Here is a 19,501-nt window from a genome sequence, read left to right as displayed (position 1 = left end):
AACATGTACTGTAGATACCGTAACAGTACAACTATTTACATTTCCTGAGTACAAAATACTCTGGAAAGATGTCAAGTGTGAATGCAACATTTTAACAGACTGTAGGTTATTGACTGCTCCGGGCCACCTACGTGACATACATACATTCTGTGTTTGCACAACTGGGCAGATCATTTCTATACGACTAACATAATAAAGCCAAACAACCAAATGTACAATGAAAAGAAGTGGCTGTTTGACCTTTGTTTCCTTATGAAATGGACAGTACAATACCTGGTAATATCCTCGGTCAGCTGGGACGGATCAGGAGGGTAGAACTTGACATTGAACGCTAACTGCCAGGAGGGATCTGTGGAGAGAGAGAACAGGACTCGTCTGATTTAAAGACTAAAGGAAATGCATCCTTCATTATCATAACACAACATATTATACATTCCTCTGAGGCACCAGGCCACGTGTTCAAGGCTAAGCATTTGGGTGAGCGTTTGTACTGTATGTAGAGGAAGGCAATTATTAGTTTAGTGTCAAATAACCAACAAAGAAAAACAAGCGATGGTGGAATCTTCCCGAGCCAGATGTGCTAAGAACACATGCTTGCTCTAACATCTGTGCTCATCGACTGTCCGTAAGGAGTGTGGGTGTGGTGGGGGAGAGAAAGCAGAGACAGGGGAGAGGGGGCAAAGAGATGGAAAGAGGAAGAGAACACACTGGGAAGGAGCGCTGTAAGCAATTACACAACAGCTAAGACCTGCGAGGAGAGGCTTTGAAGTGGAAGTTTTAGCAAGCCTGGAAAGACATGGGCCAGCCTGAGGAGTCGTTTTGATTTGGTCGTGCACAGAGACTAATCTAAAATGGCAGAGTAGAAACAAGACATTTAAAATTAAACTCCTTTTCCATTTTGAGTATTCATCATTAGACACGCTGAGGGGACTTTATCAGTCAAATAGACTACATTTGGATTCAAGCAGCTAGCAGAAAACATTTCAGAACCACACACTCAACTCGCACAAAAGGGGTTTTAAAATCAACGTCAAATCTTCAACACTAAATCATGATATGGATTCACTTTTACAAAAGCAATCTACTTTCTAGTAGTAGCCTACTTTTTATATAGAGACTACTAGTGTTGGGGTCAAATGGGGGCCAGATGGGCTTAAGAGCCCTTTGCAGGGCTCCATGTTATACTTCCTGTTGTCAGCGATAAGAGAGCCGCCATGTGCGATGAGACAGGATTAGCAGTGCTAATACACACTACCTACTCAACTCTGTGTGTGTGTGTGTGTGTGTGTGTGTGTGTGTGTGTGTGTCCAGTCACAGACCACTGGCTTTATGTGGCAATGCCTAGAGCCTCGTCAGCATTAGGGTAGGGCTGGTTGTCACCTAGCAACCGCTAACTAAGAGAGAAAGAGAGAGAAGGGGTGGGTCCGGGGGGGGTTGCGGTATCCTGATTACACCGGGGAGAGAAGAGATGGATGATGATGATCACAGTCTCTCACCCTCTGGGTGGGAGACATGATGTTATGCAATGGCTCAATTTACAACAAATATCCACCGTGTCCTGACATAAGACTTAAAATGGCTTCCCACTCTCTTTCCCTGAAATGTATGTTCCAAAACATGAGGAATTAAGGCTTTTTCATCCAGAAAAGGGATATTGAAATAAGAGGTTTTCTGTGTCTGCTCATCAGTGGAGAGTGAGAGTAATATCCTTTTGGTCTAGCTGCAGGTGAGTGAGTTTAACTGGTCTGGACAGTATGCTTGAACAGAGTAATCATATAGGGATTCCATGCGGGCCATTTGTTTTGCTGCAGAACTGAATGGCTCTGCTTTTCATTCTTCCCATAACCCTAGGCCTCATGAGAAGGAACATAAGGAATTAGGGCCAGGCAAGGAAGGAATTCCATTGACTGTGCGGAGAAAATGACATTAGGGGATTAATTCATTTCTCTATTCAAGTCTGCACAACATCGAGAATTCAAGGAAAATCATAGAAAAACAATGCTCTCCCCCCCCCCCTTTTTAAATCTACAAAACACAAGAAGGAAAACCATGCCAAATTCACACATGCTTAGTGTGGGCATGGGATACAGGATATGTTATTAAAGAGGAATTCCAAAAATTACCCCACAAACTAAACTGCCACTGTTCCTCTCCTGTTACAACTGTGGTCATATTGTAGCCATTGTCCTTTGGCCAGACCGAGTGGAGAGACCAGTAACCGTTTGAGGAAGCAAGGAGCAGTTAGGTGAGGATCTGTCCAAGAACATAGTGATTTCTTGGTGTGTGTGTGAGCAGTAGAGAAACTATGCAGAACAGTATCTTCAACTGTCCAATTAGGTGTAGTATTTCGGGTGTGAATGGACAAAAAAAAAAAATCGATAGCAAAAAACTGGTGACATCTAGCACAGAAACAGCTTTGGAAATCAGGGTAATTTTCTAAGTGAGCATTCATGGGCAGACTCTTACAAAGTAAGCGTTTTTATAAAGATGACCTTCAAAAAGTCAGCTGTGGTGGTGTGACATGGGATTTCAGTCACCCCCTCATCTCTGGCCTGTTTTTTGATTTTCAATTATCCTTGAAACGTTCCAGTCTGAGTCACAGGCTGAAGATAAATGGGTCTGAGCTGAGGCCTCCATTCCCTAGTACCACACACACACTATAGAGTGCTATTACAGGGCACACAGGCACAGCAGCTTGCATGAAATGGAACTGGGAGGGGAGTGCCATATCATAGAATCATATCCACAAGCAGCAATACCCCCAGAGGTATGCGCAATGCTGTTCGGAGGCACGCCAAATAAAAATGTGAATCACATTTAAAAAAATATATAGACTACTGTTCAAAAGTTTGGGGGTCGGTCACTTAGAAATGTCCTTGTTTTTGAAATATATATATTTTTTTGTCCATTAAAATATAAAATGGATCAGAAATAGTGTAGACATTGTTCATGTTGAAAATGGCTATTGTAGCTGGAAATGGCAGATTTGTGGAATATCTACATAGGCGTACAGAGGCCCATTTTCAGCAACCATCACTCCTGTGTTCCAATGGCACGTTGTGTTAGCTAATCCAAGTTCATAATTTTAAAAAGGCTAATTGATCATTAGAAAACCCTTTCGCAATTATGAAAGCACAGCTGAATACTGTTGCCCTGATTAACCTCTTCCTCCTACCCCCTAATTTTTCGAACATTCTGTTAAAAATCGCGCAACATTTCAGCGCCCTGCTACTCATGCCAGGAATATAGTATATGCATGTGATTAGTATGTGTGGATAGAAAACACTCAGACGTTTATAAAACTGGTTAAATCACGGCTGTGACTATTACAGAACGTGCATTTCATTGAAAAGTGCAGGAAAATCTGATCACTGAAAGTGGAAAAATATATCCATCCGCCGCTTCAACCCATTGTTATGGGTGAAAGACATTAAATAGGGCTGAGGTTGCAGTACCTACAGCTTCCACACGATGTCAACAGTCTTGTCATTTGCCCATTCTTTGTTTCTTGGTCAAACGAACAAGAGACAGGCTTTTTCTTCACGTCTCCGACCGGATATTTTGGTTGAGAAATATACGGACAGTATTTCAAGACGGACCCCTATAGAAAACACTTCGTCTCGTGATTAATTTGATCGCTTATTAACGTTTACTAATACCTAAAGTTGCATTACAAAAGTATTTTGAAGTGTTTTGTGAAAGTTTATCGTCGACTTTTTGAATTTAAAAAAATGACGTTACGTTATGAAACGCTATTTTTTCCCCGTTATATATTTTTTCCTAGGCTATATATGGACCGATTTAAAATCGGGAAAAAAAGACCCAATAGTGATTATGGGACATCTAGGAGTGCCAACAAAGAAGATGGTCAAAGGTAATGAATGTTTTATATTTTATTTGTGCGGTTTGTGTAGCGCCGACTATGCTAATTATTTTGTTTACGTCCCCTTTTGGGGTGTTACATGCTATCAGATAATAGCTTATCATGCTTTCGCCGAAAAGTATTTTAAAAATCTGACTTGTTGCCTGGATTCACAACGAGTGCAGCTTTAATTCAATACCCTGCATGTGTATTTTAATGAACGTTTGAGTTTTAACTAATACTATTAGCATTTAGCGTAGCGCATTTGCATTTCCAGAGCTCTAGATGGGACGCCTGCGTGCCAGGTAGGAGCAAGAGGTTAAAGAAGCAATAAAACTGTCCTTCTGTAGACTAGTTGAGTATCTGGAGCATCAGCATTTGTGGGTTCGATTACAGGCTCAAAATGACCAGAAACAAATAACATTCTACTTAAACTCGTCAGTCTATTCTTGTTCTGAGATAAGGCTATTCCATGCAAGAAACTGAAGATCTCGTACGATGCTGTGTACTACTCCCTTCAAAGAACAGCACACACTGGCCATAAACAGAATAGAAAGAGTGGGAGTCCCCAGTACACAAAAGAGCAAGGGGACAAGTACATTAGTGTGTCTAGTTTAAAAACAGATGACTCACAAATCCTCAACTGGCAGCTTCATTAAACAATACCCGCAAAACACCAGTCTCAACGTCAACAGTGAAAAGGCGACTCCGGGATGCTGGCCTTCAAGCATGCTGGTTATCAAAGGGCAAAGTATTGAGAAGTATTTTTTTGAATTGAGAGACAAGCTTAAAGTTCTCTTTACTGACCATAATTTTCACTTGTTTGACCGCTTGCATGATGACGAGTTTCTCACACGACTGGCCCACCTGGGTGATGTTTTTTCTGGGTGATGTTTTTTCTCCCCTGAATGATCTGAATCTAGGATTACAGGGACTCTCCCCTCTCGAATCCAAAGCCGAGTAGTTGGGAAAATAATCTATCGTTCTGCCCTTGAGGAATTCACTTAACCCGAATTTCTCCTGTAAATCGCTCTGGATAAGAGCATTTTTAGTAATCGACTAAGGCCTAAATAAAAACACTTTTACGCACATGTACACGCTAGAATTAGAATGCACGGTAGAGTATGAGAGAAACAAATGTCATCAAGCATTTCAAATTAAAAGTATTTTTTTCTTGTGTCTACACAAAGCAATGCTGGTAAAGTGAGAGGATAAATTGCCAGAAAATAGACTGTTTGCATTATGTCTGGAATTGTGACATGTATAGTAAAAAAATATATATATACATTTAGTGTTTATAATGTAATGACCTGGCTAGATCATAAATGACAAAAGTCCAGACAGAGGCTTGAGTTTACGAATTCCCCGTTTATTAACTCAAAACAGGCTACTGTTTGGCCGTAGCCCACGCAAAATAAATCAAGGATCCCAGTATAAAACACTGACCATCTCTTGTTAAGATGGTTAACGTAAGAGAGAACAATGGCTAAGCATGGTCTTACACTTGCAGTGCTCCACCAACCACAAGGATGCTCGGCACCGGAACATTCCAGACATTCCAGTGGTTGGCAGATAGTAGGTTGACAAACATGTCAGACCCTGCAAACAATGGGTACTGGTAAGTACAACACAACAAACAAACAGCATAACACACAGCTGTATGTGCAGGTCGCTACAAAAAGTTTAGCTGCCATTGCCAATAATACATTTTTGCAAACAATAACTTTATGCCCACCGTTGTTGATTTCAAGCACATAGCCTACAGGCACATAGCCTATGCAGGCAACGGCTGGGAAACCCGAGGAACTTCGTTCAAGAGAGAATATTGTCAAGCAGAAAGATTGAGACTAAGCTTAATTTCATTCAAAAATGTAGGAAGAGGATAGCTAGCTTTTGCAAGCTAACGTTATCTGCTGTCACTTCAACAAGCAACTGAACACATTGACTGTAAAAGCCACCCCTCCAAAGAAAGCATGGTTCCGTGGCTTCTCCGAGACGCCACCCGATCTGTGATCGGATCCATGGCCGAAGCATGGCATTTCAGTAGAGCCAGCCCTCGGCAGGCCGTATAGAAAACTCTATAGAGCATAGAGGTAGCAAGCTTGCTAGCTATTTAATTTACCCAGTTCACTTCTATGCCAGGGATAATGCTCACGGCTGTTTGAGATGCTTTAGCACCACAATGGACAGCATCCACTTTGAAAAACAACTTCTTGTTAAAGTCATCCTTCCATTGTTGATAGCCCTGGAAGTTGTCAGGGATGAAATGTGCCCCGCAGATTGACGAGTAGACACCCAATTTACCCGTCTCATTTTCAAATTGATCCTACTTTTAATAGGTTTTTAATTCACCATGTGACACTGACCCCAGGGCATTGTGGGATTGTTTTTACAAAGCTAGAGATAACTTGGAGAAAACCTCAAACCCAATGTTTAGAATGACAATATTATAACAATTGCTTTAAAGAGTTTGTAAATTGGGAAGGTTTTCTTGGGGTTCTCCAAGTTACTATTATATGCGTTTCTGGCATTGAGAAATAGGCGCTACACCACCTTTAAAGAAAATGGAGTGTCCCAATATCTACCATTTCCCTGGATCCCACGGGCAGTCAGTGACCATAAACCCCTAGTGATCTCAGTTACAGACTTGGTAGTGAACTCTGCCTGCCTACAGACCGGAATCAGTCAAGTCAGTATAACAGTGGTCTCACTTGTCAGAAAGTGCTCCAGATCCATTGACTATCTCAGAGAGCAAACTGAGGCTGACAGACAGGTATAGGGCATCTGTTCCTCACTCATTGACGCAAGGTGTTAAAACAATTCAAACAAGACAGAGATAAGTCGAGAAAACAGGCATAGCTTTGGCTGCTGGACAGCCAGATAAAATGGGGATTTCTTTGCTGACGGTCATCTGCTCTTAAATGTTCTTGCATTGTCACTGACAGCCGCTGTCACAGTCGGTGTGGCAGAAAACTCAAACACAGAACGACCAAAAGGCACTAATAAGCATGGCTGTGCCTGGCTTAGTGCAGTGACTGGGTTCTGGGTGACCTGCAGATGTGGGTTTGGATAACAACATTAAAATCACTACCAGGCAGCACAATGGGTCTTTATTGAGTCAGGCAGGGGTACAACACATGAAGCAGCCTTGACTGTTGCATCTTTCAGAGGGAGGATCCCATTCCCTTTCTCTCCCCTGAAGGAGGGACCAGACCAGCCCAGCGACTCTGAACATGATGCAAACGGATACATCAAGTTAAGGAGAGAGAAAGAGGCCAGTTTTGGGCCGCTGTAGACGAACACATCCCAGGCCCTGGACAGGAAAGTACCTCAGCTCGGAGCTGCCGTTCCCATGGCTAGAGTGAATTCCCTCTGTGTGTTTATAAACGCCTGGTCGTTGTTACTGGCAGTGTTCTGGAAGTATCAGACTGGGGATGGGTGAGCAGCCTCTCCCCACCCCAACACACATCACAAACACATCCCCCCAGCCCCATCCAGAATTACTGCAATCCAGTTACCAGATGTGAAAAGAGCATGTCACTCCAGGAGACGATAAATAACGTATCTGCTCAAGATCCAGTAAATGTCAACAGTAACATTAGTTATTAGTTCTACTGGAATAGACTTGGGGGATAGAGTGATCAGGGTGCTTTAGGAGAAATTATAGGGTACAGTGTGGAAGTCTTTCTTGAGGTTGGTATGTAAAGTAAAGCCAATTGGTGTGAACTCCGGTGGCCATGTTACTTAATGAGACACTTCATACAGAAAGTTTCAAAAGGTTAAAAAGCCACTACTTACTGCAGATCTGACGTTTGATCTCCTTTGTAGGGTCCAGCCAGCACTGTAGAAAAGAAACAAAGGAGATATTAGCTTTGGTATTAACAAGTACGCAGAAATTGTAACACAGTATCAAACTTCTACCAATTAATCACAGACTTCAAATTTTCCCTGTTGAGTAACCATGGTGATTGGCAACATGTTAGAATAATGAGATGGGATTTTGATTGTAAAGGCATTCATATTGCAATTAACTACTTGGCCAGACTATACCACCTAAACATAGAACACTGTGCCGTTTCTAATCCAAATACACTAGGACCTCATTTTATTTCCCTTCTCAGGTACTTTAGTAGATCAGGTATGTCAAGAAAGGTAGAATCAAACAAGACAGAAGGTAGCATTTTCCACAGAGCTACTGTAAAGAGCATAACTCTCAATTTAGCACCAGTCCAGACCACAGACAACAAAACTAGCCATGGTGGTCATTACTGGTCTGATCCCTGAACTTCAGCACACCACTTTCATATAAAACAAACACACATGATGAAAACACTTCCACTAAACTACACAGCCTAGCCTCTTCCCTCATCTCCACACCCCACCCCCTTGGCTAGCCTACAGTTTCCAGTTCAAAGTGGAACAGAAGTCAGCATTTAGCCCCACTGCAAATATACTAATCTCTACCAAAAGTCTCCCTCACTGACTGATCTGTAGCCTGCAGAGACAGTGTAGCGTGTTGACTGTCTCATTAACTTCTCTAGGGTAGGGTCAGCATTGGGAATTTTGGATGAAGTGTGCCCAAATTAAACTGCCTGCTACTCTGCCATAAAAGCTAGAATATGCATATAAGATTTGGATAGAAAACACTGAAGTTTCTAAAACTGTTTGAATGAGGAATGATGGGCGGCAGGGTAGCCTAGTGGTTAGAGCATTGGACTAGTAACTGGAAGGTTGCAAGTTCAAATCCCCAACTGACAAGGTACAAATTTGTCGTTCTGCCCCTGAACAGGCAGTTAACCCACTGTTCCTAGGCTATCATTGAAAATAAGAATTTGTTCTTAACTAACTTGCCTCGTTAAATAAAGGTAAAAAAAAATAATAAAAAAATGCCTGCATAACAGAACTCATACAGCAGGCAAAAACATGAGAAAAATCCAACCAGGAAGTGGAAAATCTGAGGTTTGTAGTTTTGACTCTTGTCCTATAGAATACACTGTGTCTATGGGGTCATGTTGCACTTCCTAAGGCTTCCACTAGATGTCAACAGTCTTTAGAACCTTGTTTGATGCTTCTACTGTGATGTGGGGGCAAATGAGAGGGGAATGAGTCAGAGGTCTGCCAGCAGCCACGAGCTCAGTCTCGCGTGTTCACGTGAGAGCGACCTGCATTCCATTGAAGACAAAGGAATTCTCCGGTTGGAACATTATTGAAGATTTATGTTAAAAACATCCTAAAGATTGATTGTATACATCGTTTGACATGTTTCTACGGACTGTAACGGAACTTTTGGACTTTGTCTGCTCGTGCGTCATGAAGCTGGATTACTGGGCTGAACGTGCTAACAACGAGGATTTTGGACATAAATGATGGACATTATCAAACAAAACAAACATTTGTTGTGGAACTGGGATTCCTGGGAGTGCATTCTTATGAAGATCAAAGGTAAGTGAACATTTAATGCTATTTCTGACTTCTGTTGACTCAAACATGGCAGATATCAATTTGGCTTGATTTGTCGTCTGAACGCCGTACTCATGGTTTGTTTGTTTTAAATCTGACACAGCGGATGCATTAAGGAGAAGTATATATTTAATTCTGTAAATAACACTTGTATCGTTTATCAATGTTTATTATGAGTATTTCTGTAAATTGATGTGGCTCCCTGCAAAATCACCAGATGTTTTGGAACTACTGAATCTAACGCGTCAATATAAACTCAGATTTACTTTACCGAACCAAACATACATGTATTATGTAACATCAAGTCCTATGAGTGTCATCTGATGAAGAGCAAAGGTTAGTGATTAATTTTATCTATATTTCCACTTTTTGTGACTCCTCTCTTTGGCTTGAAAAATGGCTGTCTTTTTCTGTGATTTGGCTCGGACCTTCCAATCATTCGGTTTGCTTTTGTCGTAAAGCCTTTTTGAAATCTGACACTGGCTGGATTTACAACAAGTGTATCTTTAAAATGGTGTAAAATACATGTATGTTTGAGGTATTTTAATTATGGGATTTCTGTTTTGAATTTGGCGCCCTGCAGTTTCACTGGCTGTTGACCGGTGGGACGCTACCGTACCCTAGAGAGGTTAAGCTCCAATTACAGTGTGCAGGGGAGAGTTAAACATCCAGGCCCAAAGCCATAAGATGTGAGAAGGATACAGTCTGTGAACAAGGCCTGGGTTCAATTACCACTTGAAATCATTTCAAATACTTTAGGTGTGCCTGATTGATTGGCTGTTGCAATGGAACCAATATAAGTCCCAAAATTGCAATTAAAATAGTATTTGAACCAGTGTTGGGATCAATTCCATTTCAATTCAGGAAGTACACTGAAATTACAAATTCTGCCTATCCGCAATGCTTTTCAATTAGAAACATTTTGAATTGGAATTTGGTTTACTTTCTGAATTAAAATTAAAATTGACCCCAACCCTGATTTGAATCCAGGTGTTCTGTGAACCAGGCCTGCTTGGCAGCAGGCAAGAGCAGAGTCAGATTGGACTGAAGTTTGTGAGAGGAGCCTCGTTTGTCTCGAACCAGTGATATTACAGCCCTCTCCAATAAACAGTGTCGACACAGATATGGAAAATAACGAATGTTATTCCCTGGAAGCATATCTGGGTTCTCTGGAGGTTTACTGCACACTTCAGACATCCTGTGAGGATGGAGGGACTTAAAGTACTTCCCTGTGTTTCATCATCCATCACAGGCCTTTGTTAAAACGATCAATTATATGGTCTATCAGGCCCGCTGAAGGTTTAGAATGTCTAAAGAGCGCATATTGATCTTGAGGAATATTATGTGGTATTAGTTACAAGTCAAGCCATTGGTCATTGTTGCTATTGTAGCAGAGAAACAATATAAAACATTTAGAACATAATTGCAAAAACATCTGTGCCATTAGGTGAGAAGGATATATGATACATTTTATGAAGTAGTTATGCCTGAAGTAGTACTGGTACTTCAGAAACAAAACATACAAAAAAATGGATTGGAAAGCTTTATGTACAAGAGGAGTTTGTATTTTGTAACGTGTTTGCTGTTCTGGAAAAGCCTCTTACTGTACAAGAATGTGGTACAAAAAAACAAACAACTTTACCATCTGGTCAGCGTTTTTGTAACTCAACCCAAAGTAGTCCTTCTCCAGTAGGTTCAGGGCTTCACACACTTTGAAAAACAGGTACTGGCCTTTGGCCCGTTTCTACAGAGAGGGAAGAACAAAGAGAAGAGAATGAAAAACATTACATTAATCATCAATTAGAAAGAACAGTTGACATTTAGAAATAACGACCTACAACCGCAGCGAGGCAGATTATTTTGAGAACTAGACTCGGGATAAATATTTCTACCACCTATCATTTCTCATGCATTTCATTTAATGGAAAACACCCGTACAAAACTTAAATGACAAAACCTTAAATTACACAATCTTTCACAGTTCGTTACGACAGGTTTAATTTACGTGGAGTTTAATATATGTGGCTCATGAATGCAACAGCTGTAATGGTTGTGTGTGGAAAGTGTCAGAAACTCTAGAGAATGCACTCCCCGGGGCATCTCTTGGGTGTGAGGTGACATTTGCCCTGCAGACAGACAAACGTGCAGTTTGGGACAGCTTGGCAGCGCTCTTCAGCTGGTCCTGTATTCACCTGCACAGCAGAACTAGACAGTATGGGCATTACAGAAAAATCCCCACAAAAGCCCATGAACTGCGTGATCACTGCATATTGGTCCTTTGACACTCGTGGAATGAGGGAGCAATTTGAGATGAATTGCAGTGTGGACAAAGGGGACAAACTCTACCTCCCCGGGGTAACACATTGCCTCAGGCGGCAGTAACAATAACCATAAAAAGTTCAAAGGACAATGACACTGCATTCTAGACAGAGGGGGGTGGGGGGGGGGATAAAGAATGCTGTGCATTTGTGTTTCTCCTCCTTGGGAAGGTCGAGACATTTAAGATATGCTGGTATCAGCCACTTCAGAGAAAGACACGAGGCTTTTTGAATGTCACTTAATTTCCCCTCTCTCTGACAACATACAATGTTACATTAGATAGTATGTTGTGTGTGGGTGTGCAGACTATCTGCCGGGAGGCAGCAACATGCTGGTCGCCAGAGGAGTGCAGCCCTGAGAGACAATTTGGCACCAGTCGATTCTGAGTTGTATGTCTAAGGTTTTGCCTTTGGTTTCAAATAAACATCTTTACACATGACCTTGCATCTTCTGCCATGGCACGTCCCTCTGAGCTACATATTGATCAATCAGAACAAGAACGCAGTTGATTTTTAATTTACATTGTAAATAATATTTTGTTCTTAATTAACTTGCATGAATAGATAAGTTCAATAAAATAAACAAGGCTGATGGTGAAGACAAATGTTCAGTGCCAGCTCTTTCCACTACTAAAGCACTTCCTAGTGCTGACTGGTCAACAGTCATTAAGTATTGTTGGCACAGAACAAAATGGATTTTACACATGTTTACTATTGATCATGCAGAAGCCATTACCTTGGAGTGCATTAGGCAGCACTGTAAAAAACAACAAAACAATGTCCGTTTGCCCATTAGGCAAGAGATTTCAGATGCTTCAAATTGAATCTTGGGTTACAGTGCAAATGCAATGGAACTGTCTGTGCCCTGGGCTGATAATTGTGCCTGAGAGAGAGACTGCAGCACAAGCAGACTAGTCCTGATATGAATTACTGCCTCCTGCTCAGTGTCATGTAATTCCCAATAAAATATGTTTGATGGCAACATCTCATTGGAATGAGAAAAGCAACCCAATCTCATTGGTAAGTGTAACAGTACAGAGCCACAGACAAAAGGCTTCATAAAACTTCAGGTCATACACTGTATATTCCATCCAAATAGGCTAACACAGTCTCTTACAGCCTTAAAAAAATGTTTTAAATCAGAGCTATTTACGCTATGTTCAACTGGAGGTGAGGTAAACACACATGACCCTAATCCCCATGGTGTTGGTGAGAGAGAGATGCTCCTTCCTGAGGGCTGTCGTAACCAGGACAATGCTCCATGGAAACAAAATTATGCATGAGAGGCAGATTATCCACTATGGGTCTCTATGGACTGAAGCCATCTGTCAAAAAGGTGTAGCTAGGCCTATGCTATGCTAGCGAACTACTAGCTTGCCTCATTAGGTTTCTTCCATTGGCCAGCGCGCTACAGTGCAGGTCAATTAGCTCAGTCATTAACATGCTAACAGAGGGCACTTCAGCCACGGAAGGAGCATAGAGCATTAGTATTACCACATTTGAAAACACAAGTCAAGCGAGTTTGCGTATGTTTTACATCAGTATTTGTGTGTACATTCCCTATATATGCGCGCCAAGCTTACAAAGGGTGTATACAAAGCACCAGAAATCTTTGGAAACAAAGTCATGCTTTGGCACATTACAGTAAATGAGTGGTCGAATTATGAATGCTAGCGAGTTGCCCTGAAAACACACTGAAAGTTCAATAATGCAGCGGTGCAGGAGATGATGCATAGAGTAACACAGTGGCACAGCCAACAATACACCAAGTGAGGAGGACTAGCAGGCTAAGTGGAGATGGGTTAGTGCTGGGTGCATTACTGCAGCCTAATTGAAATTGGCAGGTTGGAACAAGCAAAAGGCCTGCTAAGGATTTAACAGAGCACATGGTTAAGGGTAGGAAGCAGTTTTTACCCAAAGTAACACAGTGAGGTGAATGACTTAGTAATGTAGTTGTAGTCACGCTCGTTACCTATAATCACAGTTATTTTGTATACATTGTTTTAGCAACGGTAATTTTTTAAATATATATAATATTTGATAGTTACATATTGGGATATTATTTGACATATCGCAATATTTCAATGACTGATCAAAACAAATTTTCTCACTGCGCTCTAGTCTCTGTGCAGCAGATACTCACTAGTCAGTTTATTAGGTACAAACAGCTAATACTGAGTCGGACCCCCCATTGCCTCCTGAACCGCCAGAATTCTTCAGGGCATTCAATAAGGTGTGGGAAACGTTTCACAGGGATGTTAGTCCATACTGACGCGATGGCATCCCGCAGTAGCTGCCGAGGTACATTCCTGCTGCGAACAGCCGTTCCATCTCATCCCAAAGATGCTCTATTGGGTTGAGGTCTGGGGACTGTGCAGGCCACTCAAGTAAATTGAACTCGCTGTCATCTTGCAGGTGATGATTTTCCACTCAATTGTCCAGTGTTGGTGATCGCGTTCCCACTGGAGCTGCTTCTTCTTGTTTTTAGCTGATAGTAGTGGAACACAGGTGGTCGTCTGCTGCAATAGCCCATTCGTAACAAGGTTCGACAAGTTCTGAGATGCTGTTCTGCACTCCACTGTTGTACTGCACCATTATTTGTGGCCCACCTGTTAGCTTACACAATTCTTGCCATTCACCTTCCAGCTCTCTCAATGAGCTGTTTACGCCCACAGGACTGCTCCCAACTAGACATTTTTTGGGTGTCGCACTATTTTTTAGTAAACGTGAAAAGCCCAGGAGGGTGGCCATTTCTGAGATACTGGATCCAGCGCACTGGGCACCGACGGTCATACCACGCACAAAGACACTTAGAATGGGCAAAACCAATAACCTAACGTTCAATTGAACAGTAACGGAATGCCTCATTGCCTGCCTCTCACGGTCTGTAGGAGCAATCCATTTTTGTGAACGGGGTGGTGTACCTAATAAACTAGCTGGTGAGTGAATATTGTGAGCAATATGTTTGGAACATCGAATCGCAATACATTCGATGTTCTACTCAAGTAGGCCTACACATTGTCCTACTAAACAAATGACAGATTTGGCCCAAAATCTAGGCCTCTTTAAACACTGGATTTTCTACTCATTTGGCTTTATGGGAGCATTCCTGATGGTCTGGATATTGTTTTGCAATCAGAGAAGGGACGGTCCCATCTCTGGTGAATTAGAGACAGGGTGGGAGAGAGGAACAGAGTGGGGGAGAGACAGAGGGGAGTATGTGACACCGTCTGTCCATGGCTGGAAGAACCCTGATATCCAGATGCAGTTTTATAATTTCCCATAGGCTTTCAGAGAATCAGCTGTAAAAAAAACACTCCACCTCTTCTCCAACACGATGAGAATTAAATTCACACATTCAAACATCTAGAAAATCGTGGGGCAAGGAGAGAATGTGACAGACAATAACTCAGACACCCTTAAAAGCCTTTTTGTTTCCATCTCCAGAGAAGTGTGTTGTGTGATGGTGAGGCTGGTCTCTCTGGATCCCCAAAGCTCTGGGTTGTTACAGCAGATTAGACTCAAATGTATCCATCGGGACTGGAGCCCTAATGCTCGATGAGCTGGACGGATAAATAATGCAGGAGGAGTCTAGCCAAGCAAAGCGCAGTGGAGGCAACAATGTACTGCACAGAGCCACACCACTGGCTGAAGAGGAGAGGACCGTGTTGCTGCACTCACTGACTGTGCCTCTCCTCTCTAATGAGCCCCAGACTCCATTACTGTTTGTTGACACAACATATTACAGTTTCATCACTTTTATATTGCAAGGCACTCACAACGCAAGGGAGAATACTATGCGTGAGGACAAGGATATACTGTACCCTGAGTTGCAGGGCTTTGTCAGAGTGATTGAGAATCATGCGTTATGTAGTGTGGCAGTATCAGAGCACGGTGTTTCTATGATAGCTTATGCATTAGACTCTAGCTCTCTCGCTGGTACTACAAAGTGAACGGAGATTCATTTATAGGCTAGTCCTCTTTAGATATGCATGAATATTATTTTCCAGTACACAGACATTACAGAAGGGGTTGATTGAAGGAAGATCAATAAAGTAGGAGACAGGAGAATGAAGGATAGGATAATCAGAGACGTAGTCATTAACCTGTGGCCCAGTGGCACCTCATGCCCATCCCACCAGTGGATCCACCCTGAAGCCCAGACCCCCAGAGGAGAGAGGAAAAGGAAAGAGGGGGAGGGAGGAGAAAGGGGAGAGGGCGCCGCCGAGGCTGCAGTCTCCTAGAGACACCTCAATGCCCCACTGAGTTCTAATGAGCTCGGTCTGCCTGGCCTGGGTGCTACACAGCCCAGCAGAGACTGGGAGGGCGGGTAGAGAAACCCGGAGAGCCTCAGAGTTCCAGCAGGTTCCATTTTGCACTGGTTTCAGGTTAACTTCTCAGGGTAGAGAGATTAGAGAGTACGTTGGTGTCAGTGAGAGAGTAAACTCAGGCTGTGCTATAGTGTTTTTAAGAGTTATATCAATCATTTTGCATTGACATTAGCTTGCAGTTGAGTGATGACTAAGGAACTAAACAACAATGAGAGAAGAGCAGCCTATAAATCATTTTTACAACGGGAGACCGTTGAGAATGTCTGAAGCGACCCTAGTGTGTTAACATGACACATGCAATTGTTTTCCACTGAGGGTTAGTGTTGGCGTTTGCTTTGCTTCTCCCAAAAATTAAGGTTAATCTCTGGAATGCTTTCTTGTCCTCATTTATTTTCTAAACGCTCCCAGATAGATGTAATTCCTCCACTGCAGTCTCATTATAAATTTGCCACTGTCTTCTGGCTGAATTCTCTCCAACAATGGCATGTACTGATGCCTCAGCTTTTCTGAAACTGCGAACAAAGCGGTCTCTGTTTAAACAGTACTGTGCAATTAGTGTTGGACCCCATTCACAAACCATACCTCCATCGCAAAACGCATGTTCAGCGGCCCTGGGATCCACCATTAACACTGTCGATCACACAGTTCAACCCTCTCTAGCCTCTGGGATATTAAAATGACTATCCTACACATGAATAACCAATGAGACAGTCAAAAGCAATAACATAACAGATCAGAGCCTGGTGAGGTAGACTTCCGCAACCAACTAGCTTTAACACTTGACTTGTAATTATGAATAAAGCAGCTCCATCTAACCTACGGGGTGGATCATTGGATCACTGCCCTCTGTCACTTCTCCCTCTTCCTAGTCCTTTAGTAAAGGATATGATGACTGGTTATGACTTTGCAGTCAGGGAGGGTTGGTTTGCCACGTGTCTGCGGGGGACAGCATATGCTATAGCTTTAATCTGTGGGGGGCTCAGAACCCCCCGCTAATCTGCCCTGCCCGTGGTTGGCTTCAGAGAACCAGACAAGCCCCCGCCATCCACCCTGCTTTTACCCCAGCCAGGCCCTGGGGCTTGGGCAGGGGTGTCACCCGCCCCAATCCCTCCAACGTCCAGGTCGGATTAAGGGCCGGCCCTCTCAAACAGCTCATTGGCTGATCTTTTACCCACTTCCATCAGTACGAGCGCTTACCCCAGTAGTGCAAAACATAAGTGGTTCCCAAATTGCAAGATGTATGGAATTGCAAGAAAATTTGCTTTAAAACTGCAAAATTGTCTTTGCACCTCCGACAAAACAAAGAGTTGCAGGACAAAAACCTGCAAAATGTTCTCTCCACCAACAAGAGGAGTGAACAGTTTGAATCATGTACAATGCGCAAGAAGATGTGGGGCACACTCGCAAGATGTTCCCCAATGTTGGAATGGGGACCCGAGTGAAAAAGTTTGGGAACCTGTGCATTGCACCGCATTACTCCCACCCATACTCAGTCTTCATGTGCATCCGAGGACAAGAGAGAGAGGGCATCCAGCCCTCCACCAGACACAGGCCCAGTCCAATGATCTCCCAGCCCTAGACACACAACACTGGTCATTACACAGCCAAACCAGATGATAGCCCACATCATTAAAACCCATGGAAGAAGCCAAATGGAGCCAGACTTAAAAACGGTGGGAACCACACATGCAGAGATCATCCGTTCACCTACTCTGTCTCACAAAGACATGGCGGTTGAAACCAAAAATTGGGACACATTTCCATCTAATGTCCATTGCTCATATTTCTTGGCTGACGCAAGTCTCTTCCTCTTATTGGTGTCCTTTAGTAGTGTTTTCTTTGCAGAAATTCGACCATGAAGGCCTTAGTCATGCAGTCTCCTTTGAACAGTTGGTGTTGAGATGCGTCCGTTACTTGAAATCTGAAGCATTTATTTGGGCTGCAATTTCTGGGGCTGGTAACTCTAAATGAACTTATCCTCTGCACCAGAGGTAACTCTGGGTCTTCCTTTCCTGTTTGCACCTGCACTTGAAGAAACTTACAAAGATCTTGGAATTTTCCAGATGAACTGACCTTCATGTCTTAAAGTATTGATGAACTGTCATTTGTCTTTGCTTGTTTGAGCTGTCATTTGTAATAGACTTGTTTTTCTTACCAAATAGGGTTATCTTCTGTATGCCACCCCTACCTTGTCACAACACAACTTACTGGCTCAAACGCAATAAGAAATTCCACAAATTAACTTAACAAGATAAAGGTGAACCACATTTAATGGGGCTGAGGTTGCAATACCTACAGCTTCCACACTTTGTCTAGAGTCTTGTCATTTGCCTAGGCTTTGTTTCTTGGTCAAACAGACGCAAGGCAACGCATTTCCTCCGGTCTCCGACCGGATATTTTGGTTGAGAAATACCCGGACATTTATTCCAGACGGACAGCTAAAGAATATACTTCGCCTCGTGATCAATTTGATCGCTTATTAAGGTTTAATAATACCTAAAGTTGCATTACAAAAGTATTTTGAAGTGTTTTGTGAAAGTTTATCGTCAACTTTTTTAATAAAAAAAAATGACGTTACGTTATAAGACGCTATTTTTTCCCGTTTAATCACACAGTCTTCATAGATCGATATCTAGGCTATATATGGACCGATTTAATCGAAAAAAGAGCCAATAGTGATTATGGGACATCTAGGAGTGCCAACAAAGAAGATGGTCAAAGGTAATGAATGTTTTATATTTTATTTGTGCGGTTTGTGTAGCGACGACTATGCTAATTATTTTGTTTATGTCCCCTGCGGGTCTTTTGGGGTGTTACATGCTATCAGATAATAGCTTCTCATGCTTTCGCCGAAAAGCATTTTAAAAATCTGACTCGTTGCCTGGATTCACAACGAGTGCAGCTTTAATTCAATACCCTGCATGTGTATTTTAATGAACGTTTGAGTTTTAACTAGTACTATTAGCATTTAGCGTAGCGCATTTGCATTTCCAGATGTCTAGATGGGACGCCTGCGTGCCAGGTAGGACCACGAGGTTAACAGGTATGCCTTGTTAAAAGTAATTTGTGGAATTTCTTTCCTGAACCTGGACAAATCAGCTGGGCTAGACCATCTGGACCCTCTCTTTATAAAATTATCCGCCGCCATTGTTGCAACCCCTATTACCAGTCTGTTCAACCTCTCGTATAGTCTGAGATCCCTAAAGATTGGAAAGCTGCCGCGGTAATCCCCCTCTTTAAAAGGGGGTGACACTCTAGACCCAAACTGTTATAGTCCTATATCCATCCTGCCTCTCTAAAAAGTCTTCGAAAGCCAAGTCAACAAACAGATTACTGACCATTTCGAATCCCACTGTACCTTCTCCGCTGTGCAATCCGGTTTCCGAGCTGGTCACGGGTGCCCCTAAGCCATGAATAAAATACAGTACTGGGCAGCAGTCATCAACCTGGCCAAGGCTCAGACCTGGCCAGACTCCATAGCCTTGGTTTCTCAAATGACTGCCTCGCCTGGTTCACCAACTACTTCGCAG

At 42.6% G+C, this 19,501-nt stretch overlaps 1 protein-coding gene across 9 annotated transcripts in view; it reads right to left on the bottom strand.

Annotated features, from left to right (window-relative positions):
- Window positions 1-19,501, bottom strand: part of epb41l2 (erythrocyte membrane protein band 4.1 like 2) — an 89,315-nt gene that overhangs the window by 25,473 nt on the left and 44,341 nt on the right. For all 9 annotated transcript variants that reach the window (XR_008071169.1, XM_035794335.2, XM_035794338.2 and 6 more), the window contains exons 4-6: window positions 10,965-11,066; window positions 7,661-7,703; window positions 274-349 (exon numbers count right to left, since the gene is read on the bottom strand). Coding sequence is in view for 8 of the 9 variants with exons in the window: in XM_035794335.2 (XP_035650228.1) it covers window positions 274-349; window positions 7,661-7,703; window positions 10,965-11,066 (221 nt within the window). In the remaining variant the exon portion in view is untranslated. The remainder of the gene's footprint in view (window positions 1-273; window positions 350-7,660; window positions 7,704-10,964; window positions 11,067-19,501) is intronic.

The sequence above is a fragment of the Oncorhynchus keta genome, chromosome 19 (assembly GCF_023373465.1).
Source record: "Oncorhynchus keta strain PuntledgeMale-10-30-2019 chromosome 19, Oket_V2, whole genome shotgun sequence".
In the NCBI taxonomy this organism is placed as follows: Eukaryota; Metazoa; Chordata; class Actinopteri; order Salmoniformes; family Salmonidae; genus Oncorhynchus; species Oncorhynchus keta.
Note: the sequence above shows the minus strand (reverse complement) of the source record. Positions and strands in the feature narration are given on the sequence as shown.